Source organism: Phocoena phocoena, chromosome 20, assembly GCF_963924675.1.
Source record: "Phocoena phocoena chromosome 20, mPhoPho1.1, whole genome shotgun sequence".
Taxonomy (NCBI): Eukaryota; Metazoa; Chordata; class Mammalia; order Artiodactyla; family Phocoenidae; genus Phocoena; species Phocoena phocoena.
In genome coordinates this window covers 52,858,827-52,875,731 of record NC_089238.1, presented here as the reverse complement: position 1 = coordinate 52,875,731, position 16,905 = coordinate 52,858,827, and the positions used below count along the sequence as shown (strand labels likewise).

Sequence of the window (16,905 nt, the reverse complement as noted above, 5' to 3'; positions counted from 1 at the left end):
GCAAGGGACACGGGTTCAAGCCCTGGTCTGGGAAGATCCCACATGTTGCGGAGCAACTAAGCCCATGAGCCACAACTACTGAGCCTGCGCTCCAGAGCCCGTGAGCCACAACTACTGAGCCTGTGTGCCACAACTACTGAAGCCCGTGCCTAGAGCCCGTGCTCTGCAACAAAAAAAGCCACTGTAATGTGAAGCCCGCACACCACAATGAGGAGCAGCCTGTGCTCGCCACAACTGGAGAAAGCCTGTGCACAGCAACGAAGACCCAAAGCAGCCATAAATAAATAAATAAATAAATTTTAAATAAATAAATAAAATAGAACAATGAGGCAAAAGGAAGATGCAAATCAGAACCACAATGAGATATGGTTCCCTCCCACCAGGATGGCTAACATCAAGGGACTTCCCTGGTGGTCCAGGGGCTAAGACTCCCAGCTCCCAATGCAGGGGGCCAGGGTTCAATCCCTTGTCAGGTGACTAGATCCCACATGCTGCAACTAAAAGTTCGCATGCTGCAACTAAAGATCCTGCATGCCACAAATAAGACCCGGCGTGACCAAATAAATAAATATTTGGGAGAGGAAAAAGACAGACGAGAACAAGTGCTGGTGAGGATGTGGAGACACTGGAACCCTCATACACTGCTGGCGGGAATGTAAAATAGTACAGCCACTTTGGAAAACAGCCTGGCAGCTCTTCAAACAAGTAAACAGAGTTACATGTGACCTGGCAAAGCCACTCTTAGGCATACACCCGAGAGAATGAAAATATATTCACACAAACATATGTACACAAATGTTCACAACAGCATTTTCCACAATAGCCAAAAAGTGGAAACAACCCAAATGTCCATCAAGCGATGAACAAAATATGGTCTATCCTTACAATGGAATATCCTTCAACCATAAAAAGGAGTGAGTACTGACACATGCCACAATGTGGATGCCCACTGACAACAGTATACTAAATGAAAGTAATCAGGTGCCGAAGGGTAGACAGTCCGTTTAAATGAAATGCCCAGAATAGGCAAATCTATAGACAGAGAAAGTAGTTCCTCCTCAAAAAGAAAAGAAAAAAAAAAAAGTGGTAGACCATGGTGGAAGATATTCACTGAACAGCACACAGTTATTGAGCACCTACTGACGGCACTGGTGCCAGAAGCTAGAAGTACAGAGACCAAACAAGACAACCCCCGCCTTAAGGAACTAGAGTCCAGTCTTTTCATTCCAGACCCAGCTCTGGTCGGCAACTCTTCATAGACATACATTTTTGGAACCAACTTCAAAACGGAAGATGGTCCAGAGCCTTATTCTCGAGCAAGGAAAATGACACCCAACTCACATCCCAGAAGAGAGCCTGTCCTAGTAAAACGCATGAGCTGAGCAATCAGAAAAACTGCAACTAAATCCCCACTGTTACCCTTGGAAAGTTCCTCAGCTTCCCTCAGCATCGAATTTCTCCTATCAACTTTCTGGGGTTACTGTGAGGCCCCATCAGCAGCCTCGGCCCACAGTACGGGCTCCTAAGTTTTCTGCCACCATCCAAAGTGGTCCTGTTGATGTCACGGCGAGACCCACAGCCTTCAGCCAACAGGGGAATCAAGCTGCTAGATTCACGGCCTAGGACAGAATAAAGGCAAACCAGGAGGAGAAGGACGCCCAAACAACACTCACAAGACCCTTCATTTGCCTGTGAATTTCATATCTGTAAAAGATGTGAGAGCCCATGGACATCCAGATCCTTGTAGGGGTGGTAGGTGGGCATACAAGTCGGTGAAGCTTTCCTGGGGACAACTGAACTCTATGCCCAGAGCCCTCGACACAGCCTCCCTTCCTCCCAGAAATTCTTCTAGAAATTTATCCTAAGGAAATTAACAGGGATGTGCCTACGAGTTAGATATGAAAATGTTCCCGGGATCACTGTTTGACATGGCAAAATAACAAACTACATAATATACACATATAGAAGTTTGGTAAAAATTAAAAATATACATAAATAAAAATTATGAAATAAGGTAGAGGGACTTCCCTGGTAGCCCAGTGGTAAAGAATCCACCTTCTAATGCAGGAGACGCGGGTTTGATCCCTGGTCAGGGAACTAAGATCCCACATGCCGCGGGGCAACTAAGCCCTCGCGCCACAACTACTGAGCTTGCGCGCCTCAACTAGAGAAGCCACATGCCGCTAACTACAGAGCTCACGCGCCCTGGAGCCTGTGCGCCACAACTACAGAAAGAAAACCCGCAAGTCGCAACTAGAGAGAAGCCCGCGTGCCACAAATGGAGAGAAACCCGAGCAGACCACGCACCGTAACGAAAAGATCCTGCACGCCTCAACAAAGATCCTGTGTGCTGCGACTAAGACCCGACGCAGCCAAAAAAAATTAAGGAAAATAAGTAAATTAAATAACAGCTATTAAAAAAAAAGTAAGGTAGAAAAAGATAGCCATTTAAAACAAAATGGAAGGCATATACTTGGACTGGACAGATGTTCACAACTGGAAACCACCTAAGTCTCCGTAAGCTAAAGGACAGGTGCATCTATCAAGGTGAACTAATGTAGTAAAAGAGCTATGGGCGGTTCAGATAAAGCTACTGATACTGTGTGGATACCTCACAAATAATATACTATTATAAACTGCAGACTAAAATTTTTGAAATAAATGTAAAAAATATGCATGGGAATGACACTTATCAAAGCATGATACCGGTTTCTCCAGGGAAGGAGGGGTATACGTGAGGACTTAACTGTAATATTTAATTTCTTAAAAACAGACAAAAAAGATCCAAAGCAAATACTACGATGTGTCTATGTTGATTAGGAGGGTGTATTCATTTCCTATTGCTGCCGTGTAACAAATTACCACCAACGTAGGGCCACCATTTATTATCTTTTTATTATCTTACGGTTCTGGAGGTCAGAAGTCAAATATGGGTCTCACTGGGCTACAATCAAGGTGTCAGCAGGACTCCCTTCCTTCTGGGGGTGCCGGGGAGAGTCCGTTCCCTTGCCTTTTCCAGCTTCTAGAGGCTGCCGGCATCCCTGGGCTCATGGACCCCTTCCACCTGCAAAGCACTGACTTTATCACTCTAACTTCTGCTTCTGACGTCACGTCTCCTCCTCTGACTCTGACCCTCTTCCCTCCCTTTCTTTTTTTTCTTTTTTAAAAATTTTATTACTATTTGTTTTTGGCTGCGTTGGGTCTCCGTGACTGAGCACAGGCTTTATCCAGTTGCGGCGAGCGGGGTCTGCTCTTCATCCCGGTGCGCGGGTTTCTCACTGCGGTGGCTTCTCTTGTTGTGGAGCACGGGCTCTAGGCGCGCGGGCTTCAGTAGTTGTGGCTCATAGGCTCTAGAGTGCAGGCTCAGTAGTTGTGGCCCACGGGCTTACTTGCTCTGCAGCATGTGGGATCTTCCCGGATCAGGGACTGAACCCGTGTCCCCTGCATCGGCAGGTGGATTCTTAACCACTGGGCCACGAGGGAAGTCCCTCCCTTTCACTCATAAGGACCCTTGTGATGACACTGGGCCCACCCAGATAATCCAGAATGATCTCCGCATCTCAAAATCCTTAACTTAATCACATCTCCAGAGAGCCATTTGCCACATTGGGCAAGAGTCACAGGTTCTGAGGATTAGGATGTGAATACCGGGCTGGGGGGCAGGGTGGTTTATCCCCAGAATAGATAGAAATAATAATAATAATAGCAGTAGTCGTAGTAGTAGTGGTCGTAATAGCAGCAGCTAACTCTTACTGAGTGCTCTGAGCCGTCCGTGAGGCCCAAAGTGTGCTAGCTAGCTCTCCTAATCCTCTTGAGAACGCGGTGAGGAAGGCATTACTATTAGCCCATGTTATAGATGGGAAAACGAGAAGCTAAAAAACTTGTCCATGGTCACAAACGTTGTAAGTGACAGAGCCAAGATCTGAACCCAGGCAGTCAGACCCTAGAGGACATGCTCTTAAGTACACAGGCGTTTGTCATCTTTGTCTCTACACCAATCTCAACATTTTAAATAACTCATAAAGAGAAGAAGGTGGTCACGATATAGCACAAAATGAAAAATGCATATTACTAAAGAGTATTATGAAAGGATTATGTTTTGTAAAAATGTAACTGTGTCTTGCAAAAAAAAAAAAAAATCTGGAAGGGTTACACCAAGTGTGAACACGCATCCCTCTGGGTCGGGGGTGGCGAAGAGTTCGTAATCCTCACCAAAGTTAAAAATCTTTCTACTAGGGGCTTCCCTGGTGGCGCAGTGGTTGAGAGTCCGCCTGCTAATGCAGGGGACACAGGTTCGTGCCCTGGTCCGGGAAGATCCCACATGCCGCGGAGCAGCTGGGCCCGTGAGCCATGGCTGCTGAGCCTGCGCGTCTGGAGCCTGTGCTCCACAATGGGAGAGGCCACAACAGTAAGAGGCCCGCGCACCGCAAAAAAAAAAAAAAAAATCTTTCTACTAATGGACACATGTGACTTCTTCAAGAAAAACAAAGTAAGAGCCGTTTAATTAGGAGGAAATAAAACCATGTCAGAGGGGCCTTGCTGGGAGCTGTCTTCAACAGGAGATGGGTGTAACTTTCACCATCAGCCACCCCAGCTCAGGCCCTTCTTGACTCCCCAGGGACATCGGTCCTCCCCCAGCCAGGTCCCTGCTCCCACCAGCAGAGGCTGGCAGCAGGCCAGGAGTGGCCCGGAGTGGCCAGGCATGGCAGGCAGGTGACACCTGAACGGTGAGATCCAATCGGACTGAGAAGCTGAGGCAGGGAGCCCCCGGCGGGCCCCCAGTCCTGAGGTGTGTCTGCCCCTGTGAGTCCTGGAGGCCTCCTCCTGCCACATCGCTCTCGACTGTGCGGTGCTGACTCTAACTCTGCTAGTTTCCATTCTACTGATCAGCAAGTTCCCGGGCTTTTCCTTCTCAGAACAGAATCCTTCACACACAGACACTTTACCCCTCAGAACTCACTCCCAACCATGGCCACCAGCACACCTCGTGTAAGATGAAAGCATCTTACAGCTTCTCCCTGCTGTGGCAGGAGTGTGGAAGAGGCCCTCCTGCTCTAAAGTGGCATCAGCACCGACTCTGTTTACGAAACTTCACCGCTGCCCTGTGGACGCTCCTCCTCCAACTCCAGGCCTCCCTGGACTTGCGGAGGGAGAAAGGCAGGGAGCTGGGCTGCCCGCCGACGGCCAGGCTCAAACCCAAGGGACCTTAACCCTGTAGGACCCCTACCCACACGCGTCAGGAGGGGCCAGCCTCTACATGGGTGGGCTACACGACAGCCACCCCCAGCGCCCCCAGGCACACGCAGATGCGGCACACACAAGCTCTGTCAGGTACACACCATGCGCGTCAGACGCACTTACAAATGCAATCCTCACTACCATCCTACAGGGTAGCCCGGCCATTCATTACCCATCTCACGCATGAGAAAACTGAGGCAAGCACAGGCCCAAGCCAGAAGCATCAAGTGTGGTTAAAGAAGTTGTCACAGAGCTGTCCTATCTTAACCCCAGACACTGCCACCTCTGGGGAGAGAGAAGGGGACAGAGGCTGAGAGGGCAGCCAGGTGTGGTTTCCTGGCTCTATCTGCTGACCACATCTCTGAGAAGCACCCACTGCAGGTCAGGTGTGGGCCAGGTGCTGGGATGCCTCCCTGGTGATCAGAAGCCGTGGGCCCCAGCCTCCCGGAGCTCACAGTGTGTGGGGTGACAGGCACCGAGGGCCTGGCTCTGGGGTCAGGCATTGCCAGGGGGCAGGAGAAGTCAACACCAGGATTTCTGGCTTCAACCTCAAGGTGCACAGCACTCAGGTCTCTTCCAAGGCAAAACAAGACGTGTCACTTCGCCCGCTTGACATGGGAAAGTGTTCGTTTACAGCGAAGACAGACGGGGGTAGGGGTGAGGGTGGGCTGGGGAGGGTGGAGGGGGAGGCAGATTATTTTCTTTCCTACAGGATTCACCAGGGGATGCCTTTTAATAGCTCCCTCCCCTAGTCAGACATGCGTAAGAGATCCAACCTGCACCCACCGTTGGGGACCCTCTAATTGCGTGAAGCGGGAACACATATGCCTCCCAAGGCTTGGCACTACAGCACAGATGCTCCCCGTGCCGGCCCTCTGGCTTCAGATGTGTCCACACTCCAGCTGCCCCTCTCTCCTGTCCTCTCCTCCCCAACGGCCAGATGGACTTCTGGGCTGGGACACCGAGATCCCCAAAAGCCAGACCAAAAGAGAGTCCTGTCCACACCTCCACAGCCACTGGGAGCACAGGGAACTGGATGGACCACAACTAACCAGACACGCACAGCGCCCTCCAAAGAGGAGGCTTGGTTACTAGGAGAGAATTCAAGGGATGTACTTCCAAGAGACGGCCGAGAAGCCTGAGCCATGGTAACGAGAGCAAACCTCACATGGCGCTTCCCCTACCTTTCTAAGTGACTGACCTTCAGGAGCTCATCCGATCCCCCTGAAGACCCTATAAGGTGGGTACCGTCATGCTTCCCATTTTACAGGTGAGGAAACAGAGGCACAGAGAGGCAAGTCTCTTGCCCAAGCCACAGACTTGGGACTCAAACCCAAGCAGGCTGGCTCCAGTCCCCACGTTTAACCAGCACACAACACTGCCTCTCACACCCTCACAGCCAAGACCAATGCAGCCAGGAACTGAGATGACGCTTGGAATAAAGCAAGGGCTCTTAAATTCCTTTACAACAAACTCCAGCTTGTCCATATTATCTGCGGCCACGTGGATACATCAACCGCTGGGCTCACCTCCCTGCTCCTCGGGCTCCTTTTAAAAGGGAGTGTGTTAGTCTGCTAGGGATGCTGTAGCGAAACACCCCCAACTGGGTGGCTTCAACAACAGAAATGTATTGTCTCCCGGTTCAGATCAAGGTGTTGGCAGGAGTGGCTCCTTCTGTGGCTGTGAGAGGGAATCGGTTCCCTGATTCCCTCCTGGCTTGCCAGGATGTCGGCAACCCTCAGTGTTCCCGAGCTTACAGAGGCATCGTCGTGCGTGTGTGTGCGCACGCGCCCTCTTAAGGACACCAGTCATATGGGATTAGGGGGCCATTGTGTGCCAGCATGACCTCATCTTAACTAATTACATCTGCAAAGACCCTATTTCCAAATAAGGTCACCTTCTGAGGTTCTGGGGATTAGGGCTTCAACACATGAATTTGGAAGGGAGACACAATTCACCCGTAACAGGGACCCATCTCTGCCCAGAGTCCTGAAGAAGCCAGACCATGTTCTCTATCAGGAGACCCGTCTAACCCACCCTCCACACCAAAGCTGACCGGAGATGACACTGGTCTCAAAGGCAGCCAACCCCCGAGCACGGGCTCAGAAGACCCAGCCAATCAGAGGCATCCATCGTTGGGAGGCTGGGACCCAAAGCCTTCACTGATGGGGCAACACTGTCAAAGTGGAGAGCTTTGCTGGGGAGGGTCTAGCCATGACTATGAGGAAACCTAAGACGGCCGACAAAGCCCATCTATGGAGAGACGTCACCACCGGCAGCTCTTGTCACAGATGGGATGGGAGAGTCCTCAGTGCCATCACCTCCCCTTGCCAGGAGGCCCAGTGCAAAGGCTCTTCATTTCCCTGAATTCCTGCAAGAATCCCTAAATCCCTGCAATCATTCTATTCTCTAGCCATCAGTGGGGCTCCTACAGCCACCTCTGCATCTTCCAAAATTAGGGGCCGTGGAAGAGCCTGGGGGACGCCTGACAAGCCCCTTTCCCATTCTTCCTGGCACACAACTGTGCCACGTTTCCCAGCATCCTTTGTAGCCAGTCACATGCCAAGTTCTGGTCAATGGAAGATGGGAGGGAAGAGGCACATCGGTTCCAGAAATGACCCCTAAAACCTCCTAAGCCATCCCCCACTCTTCCTCTTCCACCACATGCTGGCCGAAGAGAAGACCCTGCAGTGGCCTCAGATGCCTGAGGGGACACTGGTGCCACCAGACAGCAGAGCCCCACCCCCCAACCCCACTAGACCATGACCTGAGTGAGAAACTTGCATGAGATCAAGAAATCATTTGTCACGGCTGTTAGGCTAACCTGACTAATACAGAAGCTTTATTGCTGTGCCCTCTGCCCAGAATGCTCTCCCCTTAGAGCTTCTCATGGCTCCCTTATCACCTTTCAAGTCTCAGCTCAAATGTCACCTCCGTGGAAATGCTCCCCTGAGGCGTGGCCTCCTAAAACAGTGCTCTTCACCGGTGACTCTTTGCCAAGGTGCCCTGCTTCTTCCTTTCCTAGCACCCAACACGATCCAGAATGACTGGATGATTAGCCTGGCTTTTTCTGCCTTTCCCGTGGCACCGTAAGCTCCTCTGGGGGTCCACACTGTCCTGCTCACCACGCTGTCCCCAGGTTCGAGCACCACGCCCGACACGCACCAAGCCCTCTGAGTGTTTGCTAAACCAACAGACGGCTGAATTCCAATCACACCAAGTATGGTCATCCAGGGCAGAAGACAGCCCTTGAACAAACACAGAAACCGATTCCTCCACTGACCAGCGTACAGGCAGGTCTCCATCAACGTCAGGAATGAAAACAAGAGCTCTATTTCTCACACCAGCAGGCTCCGCCCTAGGGAATCCGCACCCCGTTAGAGGAGGAGGAGTACAACCCATTCGGGTGCAGGAAAGAAACAAGGATCTCGTCACATAAATGCAAGTTCTCATATTCACGTCATCCTTTCCACAATGCCATTTCCCTTCACGTCGGATGCGGACAAGAGCAGCAGATGCTTGAGCCCCTACCTCCTCTGTGCCCAGCACTGCTGAAAGCAGGTTACATGTATTACTTCATTTAATCCTCACGGGAGCCTTAGGAGACAGGTTCTTTTACTATTCTCATTTTACAGACGTGGAAAAGAGGCACAAAGAGGTGACATGAATGGTCCAAGGTCACCCTCCAGTGAAGAGGCAGGGCTGGGATCTGAAGCCAGGCACTCGGGCTCCAGAGCCTGTGCTGTTACCATAACTGCACATCTATAATCAAAAATTGTATGTACTCACACACACACACACACACAAAATGGAATATTACTCAACCATAAGAATGAAATAATGCCATGTGTAACAAGACAGATAGACCTAGAGATTATCATACTAAGTAAGCCAAACAGAGAAACACAAATACCATAGGATATTATTTATATGTGGAATCTTAAAAAAAAAATGATACAAATGATCTTATATACAAAACAGAAACACACTCACAGACACAGAAAACAAACTTATGGTCACCAAAGGGAAAAAGGGGCAGGGGACAAATTAGAAGTCTGGGATTAACATATACACACTACTATATATAAAAGAGATAGGGCTTCCCTGGTGGCGCAGTGGTTGAGAGTCTGCCTGCTGATGCAGGGGACACGGGTTCGTGCCCCGGTCCGGGAAGATCCCACATGCCACGGAGCGGCTGGGCCTGTGAGCCATGGCCGCTGAGCCTGCGCGTCCGGAGCCTGTGCTCTGCAATGGGAGAGGCCACAACAGTGAGAGGCCCGCATACAGCAAAAAAAAAAAGAGAGATAACCAACAAGGACCTACACTATAGCACAGGGAACTATACTCAATACTTCGTAATAACCTATACGGGAAAAGAATCTGAAAAAGAAGTGATATATGTATAACTGAGACACTTCGCCGTACACCTGAAACTAACACAACATTGTAAATCAACTATACTTCAATTAAAAAAGAAAAAATTTTCTTTAAAAAGAAAAATAAGTTTGTACACACTGGGGGCATTGGTGGAATCTTATTTCTGACGGGACACTTGACTGACAGAGCTTGGGAACCACTTTCAGACAATGGATTTCTTCTTAGACGGAAGATGCCAGTGGAAAAATAAAACATCTATTTCTCCATCGTTTGAAAAACACTTTGTTAAAATAAGAACTTGGCAAAATACTCTTTTTTTTTAAAGATGGGTAAGAAGCTCAAGGTTGGATTTCAGAAGAAGCCAGGATACAGGACGAGCCCATTTCAGCACCCCTGGTTGTGTCCGCACTTGTCTCCACCGTGGGGTCTCCAGCAGGCATGTCTGGCTCCCTGCTAACCAGGCACCTCTCGAGTCTCCTTCCCCTGGCACCTCAGCACCAGGCAGAGCGTATCCTCTGCACAAATAAGGAACCGGTGCCTTCCCTCCTGTCGTAACGAAACCTGAATGAAGCTGTCATTCTTAGGTCCCCAGCAAGGTGCTTCTCTATCCCATACAGCACTCAGACATCTCTGATATCATGTAAGAGGAGACAGCAACACAGAGCAGAAGACTTGCGACTCTGAAGGCAGGTTGAACGAAGGCAAACTGTAGTTCTGCCCCTTCCTGACTGTGTAGCCTTGGGCATGTCACCTAGTCTCCCCAGGACTCGGTTTCCTCGTAATAAAGTGGAGATGATTCCTGCTTCCTGTTCACAGGGTCACAGGCAAGCCAAGAACCTCACACCAGGGAAACAGAAGAGCTCCTATTTGTGCGAATCCCTCATTCACGGGCAGCCACCACTTGCCAAAAATAAGCAGACGGAGAAAACACGCGTAAGCAGAAGTGAAAACTTGAGGATAAAGGGCCCATTCAGTCGAAATGGACATGGTCCACGTCCTCAAAGGCGGCTCATTGCACAGCTGGCCCCATCCACACTCCACAAACAGCTGGTACCACATTGGCTCCTGAGATGCATTCCAGACCACCCTCCCAAATGGACAAGATGCAAGAGGACCCCAAAGGTTCAACTCAGAAAGGTCCCCAAGCGGGCTCCTTTCCAGCTGGAGTCTGCGCAGCTGGTGCCCCTGGAAAAAAAGAAAAACCAGAGAGGCAGCACTTCCCGGCATGAGCTCCCTCCCGACATCCAGAGCCTCAGGAGCCAGTGAAGGAAGGAACCCAGGGCACCACCTTGCCCATCAGCCTTGGAAAGTAAACGGGAGAATGACAGCCAAGAGGTGAGTGTCTGGCTGGAGACCATCGTCTTTATTAGAAGCCAGGCCTTGGGACTCCCATCCATTAAAATATGTACCTTTTATATACAGATAAAACATGTACATATAAAAAAGTACATAAGGACTTCCCCTGGTGGCGCAGTGGTTAAGAATCCGCCTGCTAATGCAGGGGACATGGGTTTGAGCCCTGGCCCTGGAAGATCCCACATGCCGCGGAGCAACTAAGCCCGTGTGTCACAACTACTGAGCCCGCGCGCCACAACTACTGAAGTTCGCACGCCTAGAGCCCGTGCTCCCCAACAAGAGAAGCCACCACAACGAGAAGCCCGCGCCCTGCAATGAAGAGGAGCCCCTGCTTGCCGCGACTAGAGAAAGCCTGCACGCAGCACTGAAGACCCAACGCAGCCAAAAATAAATAAATTTATTAAAAAATAATTTTAAAAATAAAAAAGTACATATAATAAAATCCATTTGATTCTCACCCTTATCTTATTGGTAGGGACTATTATCATTTCACTTGACCAACAGGGAAACAGGCACAGAGAGATCAAACAACCTGCCTTGGATCACGCAGCACCTAGTATTTGGTCAAGCAGGGAGTTGAGCTACAAGTCTGGATCCAGAGTGCAGCTGTTCTCATGGTCACTTGGCTCCAAGGTGGCTGCCGTCAACTTTTCCCCACCCTGGACGTGCAAGTCTCGCCCTCCCCAAGTGGAGATTTCCCATGCTTTGAACCTGAGCTGGCCCTGGTGACCTGAGCACGTGACTTTCTGGGAGTTCTCGGGCTAAGTCATAAGCCCAGCAGCTTTGGCCTGGGACTCTTGGAACACGCACCCAGGGGGGACACCAGGCACCATGTAAGAAGTCCAGCTACCCTGGGACTGCCACGCAGCAGGTGCTCAGCCAACATTTCCAGCTGAGCCCAGGCTTCCAGCCATCACCACCACAGCACCAGACATGGGAGTCAAGATTCTGGAACCTTTCAGACCAGGTGACATGCCAGTTGAGTGCCACCTCAGTCCAGGCCACAAAGAGTAGAAGAACCGTCCAGCTAAGCCCTGTCCAAATCACTGACCCACAAATCTATGCACTTGCATCCAATGGCACCTACTGACCCCACTTCAGGGCAGGTGTCCTGCTGGCCACCTGACAAGCCCCTCCCTTAACTCTCCACATAAGCAGCTCCTCTGCTATGAGGCCTCCCCCCATTCCCGACCACCCCCCATCCCCACTGAGGGGGACAAGAGCCTTCCTTCCTCGCCAAGTACCCAGTGCAGACCTGCACTGTGTACCGACCACACAATTCTTCAATTCCCAGTTGCTGCATCTGTTCCCTCCAGGGCAGGGACTCCATCCTTCCTCCTCTCTCTTAGCAGAATCTAGCACCCAAAATGACAGCAAATATGGGCTGAATACATGACACAGCTCCGTCATGACAGGGCCCAAAGAGACACCCGAACATACCCAGTGCCATTTTACGGTTCTAAGAAAAGCAAACGCGTGACTTTAGACCAGGGCTTCTTAACCTCGGCACCACCGACACTTTATATGGGATTATATGGGATAATTTTGTTTGGGCGGGGGCGGGGACTGTCCTGTGCATTGTAAGGTGTTTAGCAGCTCCCCTGGCCCCAATCCACTAGATGCCAGAAGCTACCCCCCAAATAATCACAACCAGAAGTATCTCCAGGCATTGCCAAATGCCCCTGAATGGGTGGGGATGGGATGGCCCCGGCTGAGAACCACTCCCTGCTTTGCACGGTGGGACCCCTGGGGGTCTACCTTCACCCAGGCCTGAAAGGGCTGTTGTGACAGCTGTCCAAAGGTCGCAGGCTGCTTGCCAATTACCCCAGGACCACACACTCGCGCTGCCTCCTGTTTGCCTCTCCCTTGCAGACGCCACAGTAACCTGGAGGATCCCGCTAACTAGGACCCCTGAAGCAACACTACAGCTGTGGGGGTCGCCCCAGGACACCCCTATGTCAGGAGGCTGAAAATGCGGTGCTGAGAGTCCCCATCTAGGGCCCAAAGGCCTATCCTTTCTAAGTGGTCAGGGGAGCACCTTTTCTAAGCTCTTTACTCCCAAATTGGGTTTTCTGTTGCTTTACAAACACTACCGACACAGCCATAGCACACAGGCTTGCCAGCGCACGTTCAAAAATGCAAACGTGCTCACATCATCCCTCTTCTGAAAACACTTCGGTGGATCCCTACTGCTCTCCAGAAAAGGTCCAAACACCTAAGCAAGACTCTGCTGCCCCGGACAAGCTGGATGCCACTTGTCATCACAGCCAATGGCAAAGAAAAGAGCAGCAGCTGCCACCGGTCCAGGGCTTACCCCGTGCCGTTCATCATGTCCGACCCTCTGATGTATCGACGCATTTACTCATTCCCAGCTGTAACCATGTGCACGGATACCAATATTACTCCCATTCTGCAGATAAGAGAATTAGATCTCAGAAAGTGCATGTAACTTGCCCTGCAGTCACATGGCAAAGCTCATCAAATGTGCTGGAAGTCAAGCTCCACGCTGCTTGTACCTAATCCAACAATGTAGGCTCCGCGAGGACTGGAGTCTAATGTAATTCCTGCTGTATCTCCAGGACCTAGAATAGTGCCTGGGAGAGCAGGCATTCAAATATAGATGGATGGAGGTAAGGAAGGATGGGTGGAAGAAAGGAAGGAGGGAAGGAAGGAAGGATGGAGGGAGGGAGGGAAGGAAGGGTGGATGGACTGATGCAAGGATGGAGCGAGGGAGGGAGTCTCTAGAGCAGTACCTACCAAACCTGGCTAGCTACCAGGATCACCTGGGGAGCCTATTAAAATACTGAATCCCAACCAACCTGGTGAATGACAGACATCCTCAGCCACTCCAAGGAGGAGGAGGAACTGCTTTTGGTTAATGAGTGGGGAGAACTATAGCATGTGGATTTCAAGAGGCAAAATCCTGTCTCACACCCATCAGAACTTTCGGGAGAAAGTTCCAGCAGGCTGTATCTTTAAATGCTCCCCCCAGGTGTTTCCGATGTTCAGCCCCCAGAAGAGAAGGGACCAGCCATCCACTCTCAGTGCAGGACACCTGTATTTACCATCCATGCCCTTTCATCCCCAGGCAGGCCCCCACCCCCGCCCCAGCTGCGACAGGTCTCTGGGCCACCTGGGAGGTGGAGTGTGGCCAATGCAAACCAAACCGGGAGGAGAGTTTGCTGCCTCCAGACACGGGCACTTTCAAAGCCGGGCTTCTGGCTCTGTGCCACCGGAGGCCTGCTCGGCTCCAAAGCTAGGAGAAACCTTTTGGAAAGCTACTTAATCTCACTCATGTTAAAAGAAATCACACGAAGAACTACACCGAGCTATCAGAGACCACCTGTGAGCGGCCAAGTTCAGAACCCCATGGCAGAGTGGACGAGGGTGTGGGGAACAGGAGGTACCCTCAACACCTCGTGGGCCTCTGTGGGATGTTCTCCAACTGTCCTTTCAAAGTTAAAATAGCCTGTACCCTTTAACTCAGAAATAACACATACAGGAAGCTGTCCTTCAGGTAAACACAAAACATGTGTGCATGAAAGCATAACACAAGGATAACCCTCACACACAGTTGGTGGGAATGTAGAATGGTGCAACAACTTGGAAAATAGTCTGGCAGTTCCTAAAATGATTAACAAAGTTACCATACTGACCTAGGAGCAATGCTACTCCTAGACAGAGACCCGAGAGAAATGAAAACACACAGCCATACAAAAAAATCACTCATGAATGCTCACAACAGCAGGAGTCATAGTAGCCAGAAAGTGTAAACAACCCAAATGTCCACCAACAAATGAATGGATCAACAAACTGTGGAATATCTATGCAATGGAATATTACTCAGCCACATAAAGGAGTGAAGTATTGAGACACACCACAACGTGGATGAACCTTGAAAACCCTGGGAAACATTGTGTTAAGTAAAAGCAGCCAGTCACAAAAGGCCAGATACTATATGGTTCCTTTTAGAGGAAATGTCCAGAACAGGGACATCTATAGAGATAGAAAGGAGATTAACGATTGCTTAGGGCAGGAGAGGTGGATGAGGAACAGAGGGATGGCTAAAAGGTACAGGGTTTCTTTTTGGCGTGATGAAAATTGTGGTAGTGGTTGCACATATCAGAATATACTGCTCATTTTAAATGGATGAATTATATGGTATGTGAATTGTATCTCCATAAATCTGTTACCAAAAATTTTTTTTGAAAAACTAGAATCCGGGCTTCCCTGGTGGCGCAGTGGTTGAGAGTCCACCTGCCGATGCAGGGGACACGGGTTCGTGCCCCGGTCCGGGAAGAGCCCACGTGCCGCAGAGCAGCTGGGCCCGTGAGCCATGGCCGCTGAGCCTGCGCGCCCGGAGCCTGTGCTCTGCGGTGGGAGAGGCCACAGCAGTGAGAGGCCCGCGAACCGCAAAAAAAAAAAACAAAAAAAACTAGAATCCAAGTATAGTCACTGCAGCTAATGACAAAAGACTGGAAAGACCCAAAGTGTCCGTCTCTAGGGGTTAAACTGTTACACTGTAGACAGAATGCTATGTGGCCACGAAAGAAAAAGGCAGCTCAACAGGCCGATAATAAACCACCTCCAAGATAATTGTTAAATTAAAAAAAGAAATCAAAGTGCAGAGGTGTATGTAGTAGGTACCCATTCATGTAGGAAACACAATGCACACATCACACGAGCACAGAATACTTCTGGAAGACCAAAGAACTTGGTAATGAGCTTGCCCCTGGAGCAAGATGTGGGCTGGGGAAGAGACACTTATTTAGAATCGTCTCATTCTCCCCCAAGTGTACGTTTTAATTCCTCAATTAAAAAGTAGCCAATCAAAAAGTCAAATTAAACAAGTCTCTGCAACTGAAAATTGCTTAAGTCTCCTAACTCTGTTTGTTAAAAACAGTCTTAGAAACTTTAGGAACTGAGCCAATTGCCGAATGTAAAGAGGATGGGGAGAAGAAGATGCCTCCACCTGGACCAGAACTTCACTTGAGAGCTACAGAACATTCAGCAATGCGCTCTGTCCACCTGGAGCTAAAGCACAGGCTTCTCACTCTGCTCGTCTGGCTACCAAGCTATGAGTTTCCACAAGCTCTGGCCAGTTAAGCCCTCGAAGGGCAGACGGCTTGACCATCAGCTCAAACCAAATGGTCCCCGATGCTGTGAGGCAGGGAGCCCAGCCCCTGCCATCCCGGGTGAGCTGTCTGGATGTCATTTCCAAGTTGGCCCACGCGGGCTCCTGTTCCTTCACCTGCTGTTTCCTGGCTAACTTCCCCCACCTGCTCTGAACCCATTCAGAGACCCAGACAGAGCAGCCCCGCTTTCACTTTCAGAAGGTATCACACCGACAACAACTGCCGTGACCACTGGTCTGGGCAGGAAGGGGAGGAGGTACTCACGGAAGCCCTCGATCTTATCGGCCGTCTTGCTCCAGGCCACCTGCTGGGTCTCCATGATCACCTGGACAGTCCTCCGCTCCGGGGTGGACTTGCGGAAGCTGAACACCGTCATCACCGTGCCCAGCTCCAGGGCCCTCTTGATCTGACTCTTCTCGTACTCCGGAAGGGCGTCCACGTTGACCGTGGTGCTCATGGTTGCCGGCTCCAGGGGAGGCAAGGAGTGAGAGAACGAGGGAGGCTGGAAGGGCGGAGTAAAGGAGGGAACTGCTTTTAGTTAACTGAGCGGGATTTGGCTTCAACTTCAAGAGTCAAAATCCTGTCTCATGCCCATCAGGATGAGTCTGGGGAGAAGGTTCTAGTGGCGGAGACTCGCTGGCCGCTCAGAGAGCCCAGGCAGGACATACAGAGGTTTAAATGGAAGTGAGGTGTGGGTGGAGCCCTCGACCTCAGTGACCCAACCACTATCCCGGCTTTAAATAACCAAATCACCCCAGCCTGGCTGTTACCACTCCTTCCCCACATACTCTGATGCTGT

At 50.5% G+C, this 16,905-nt stretch overlaps 1 protein-coding gene across 1 annotated transcript in view; it reads right to left on the bottom strand.

Annotated features, from left to right (window-relative positions):
* Positions 1 to 16,563, bottom strand: part of PLCG2 (phospholipase C gamma 2) — a 138,772-nt gene extending 122,209 nt beyond the window's left edge. The window contains exon 1 of the mRNA XM_065898555.1: positions 16,371 to 16,563. Within this exon, the coding sequence (XP_065754627.1) occupies positions 16,371 to 16,563 (193 nt within the window). The remainder of the gene's footprint in view (positions 1 to 16,370) is intronic.
* Positions 16,564 to 16,905: the final 342 nt, after the last annotated feature.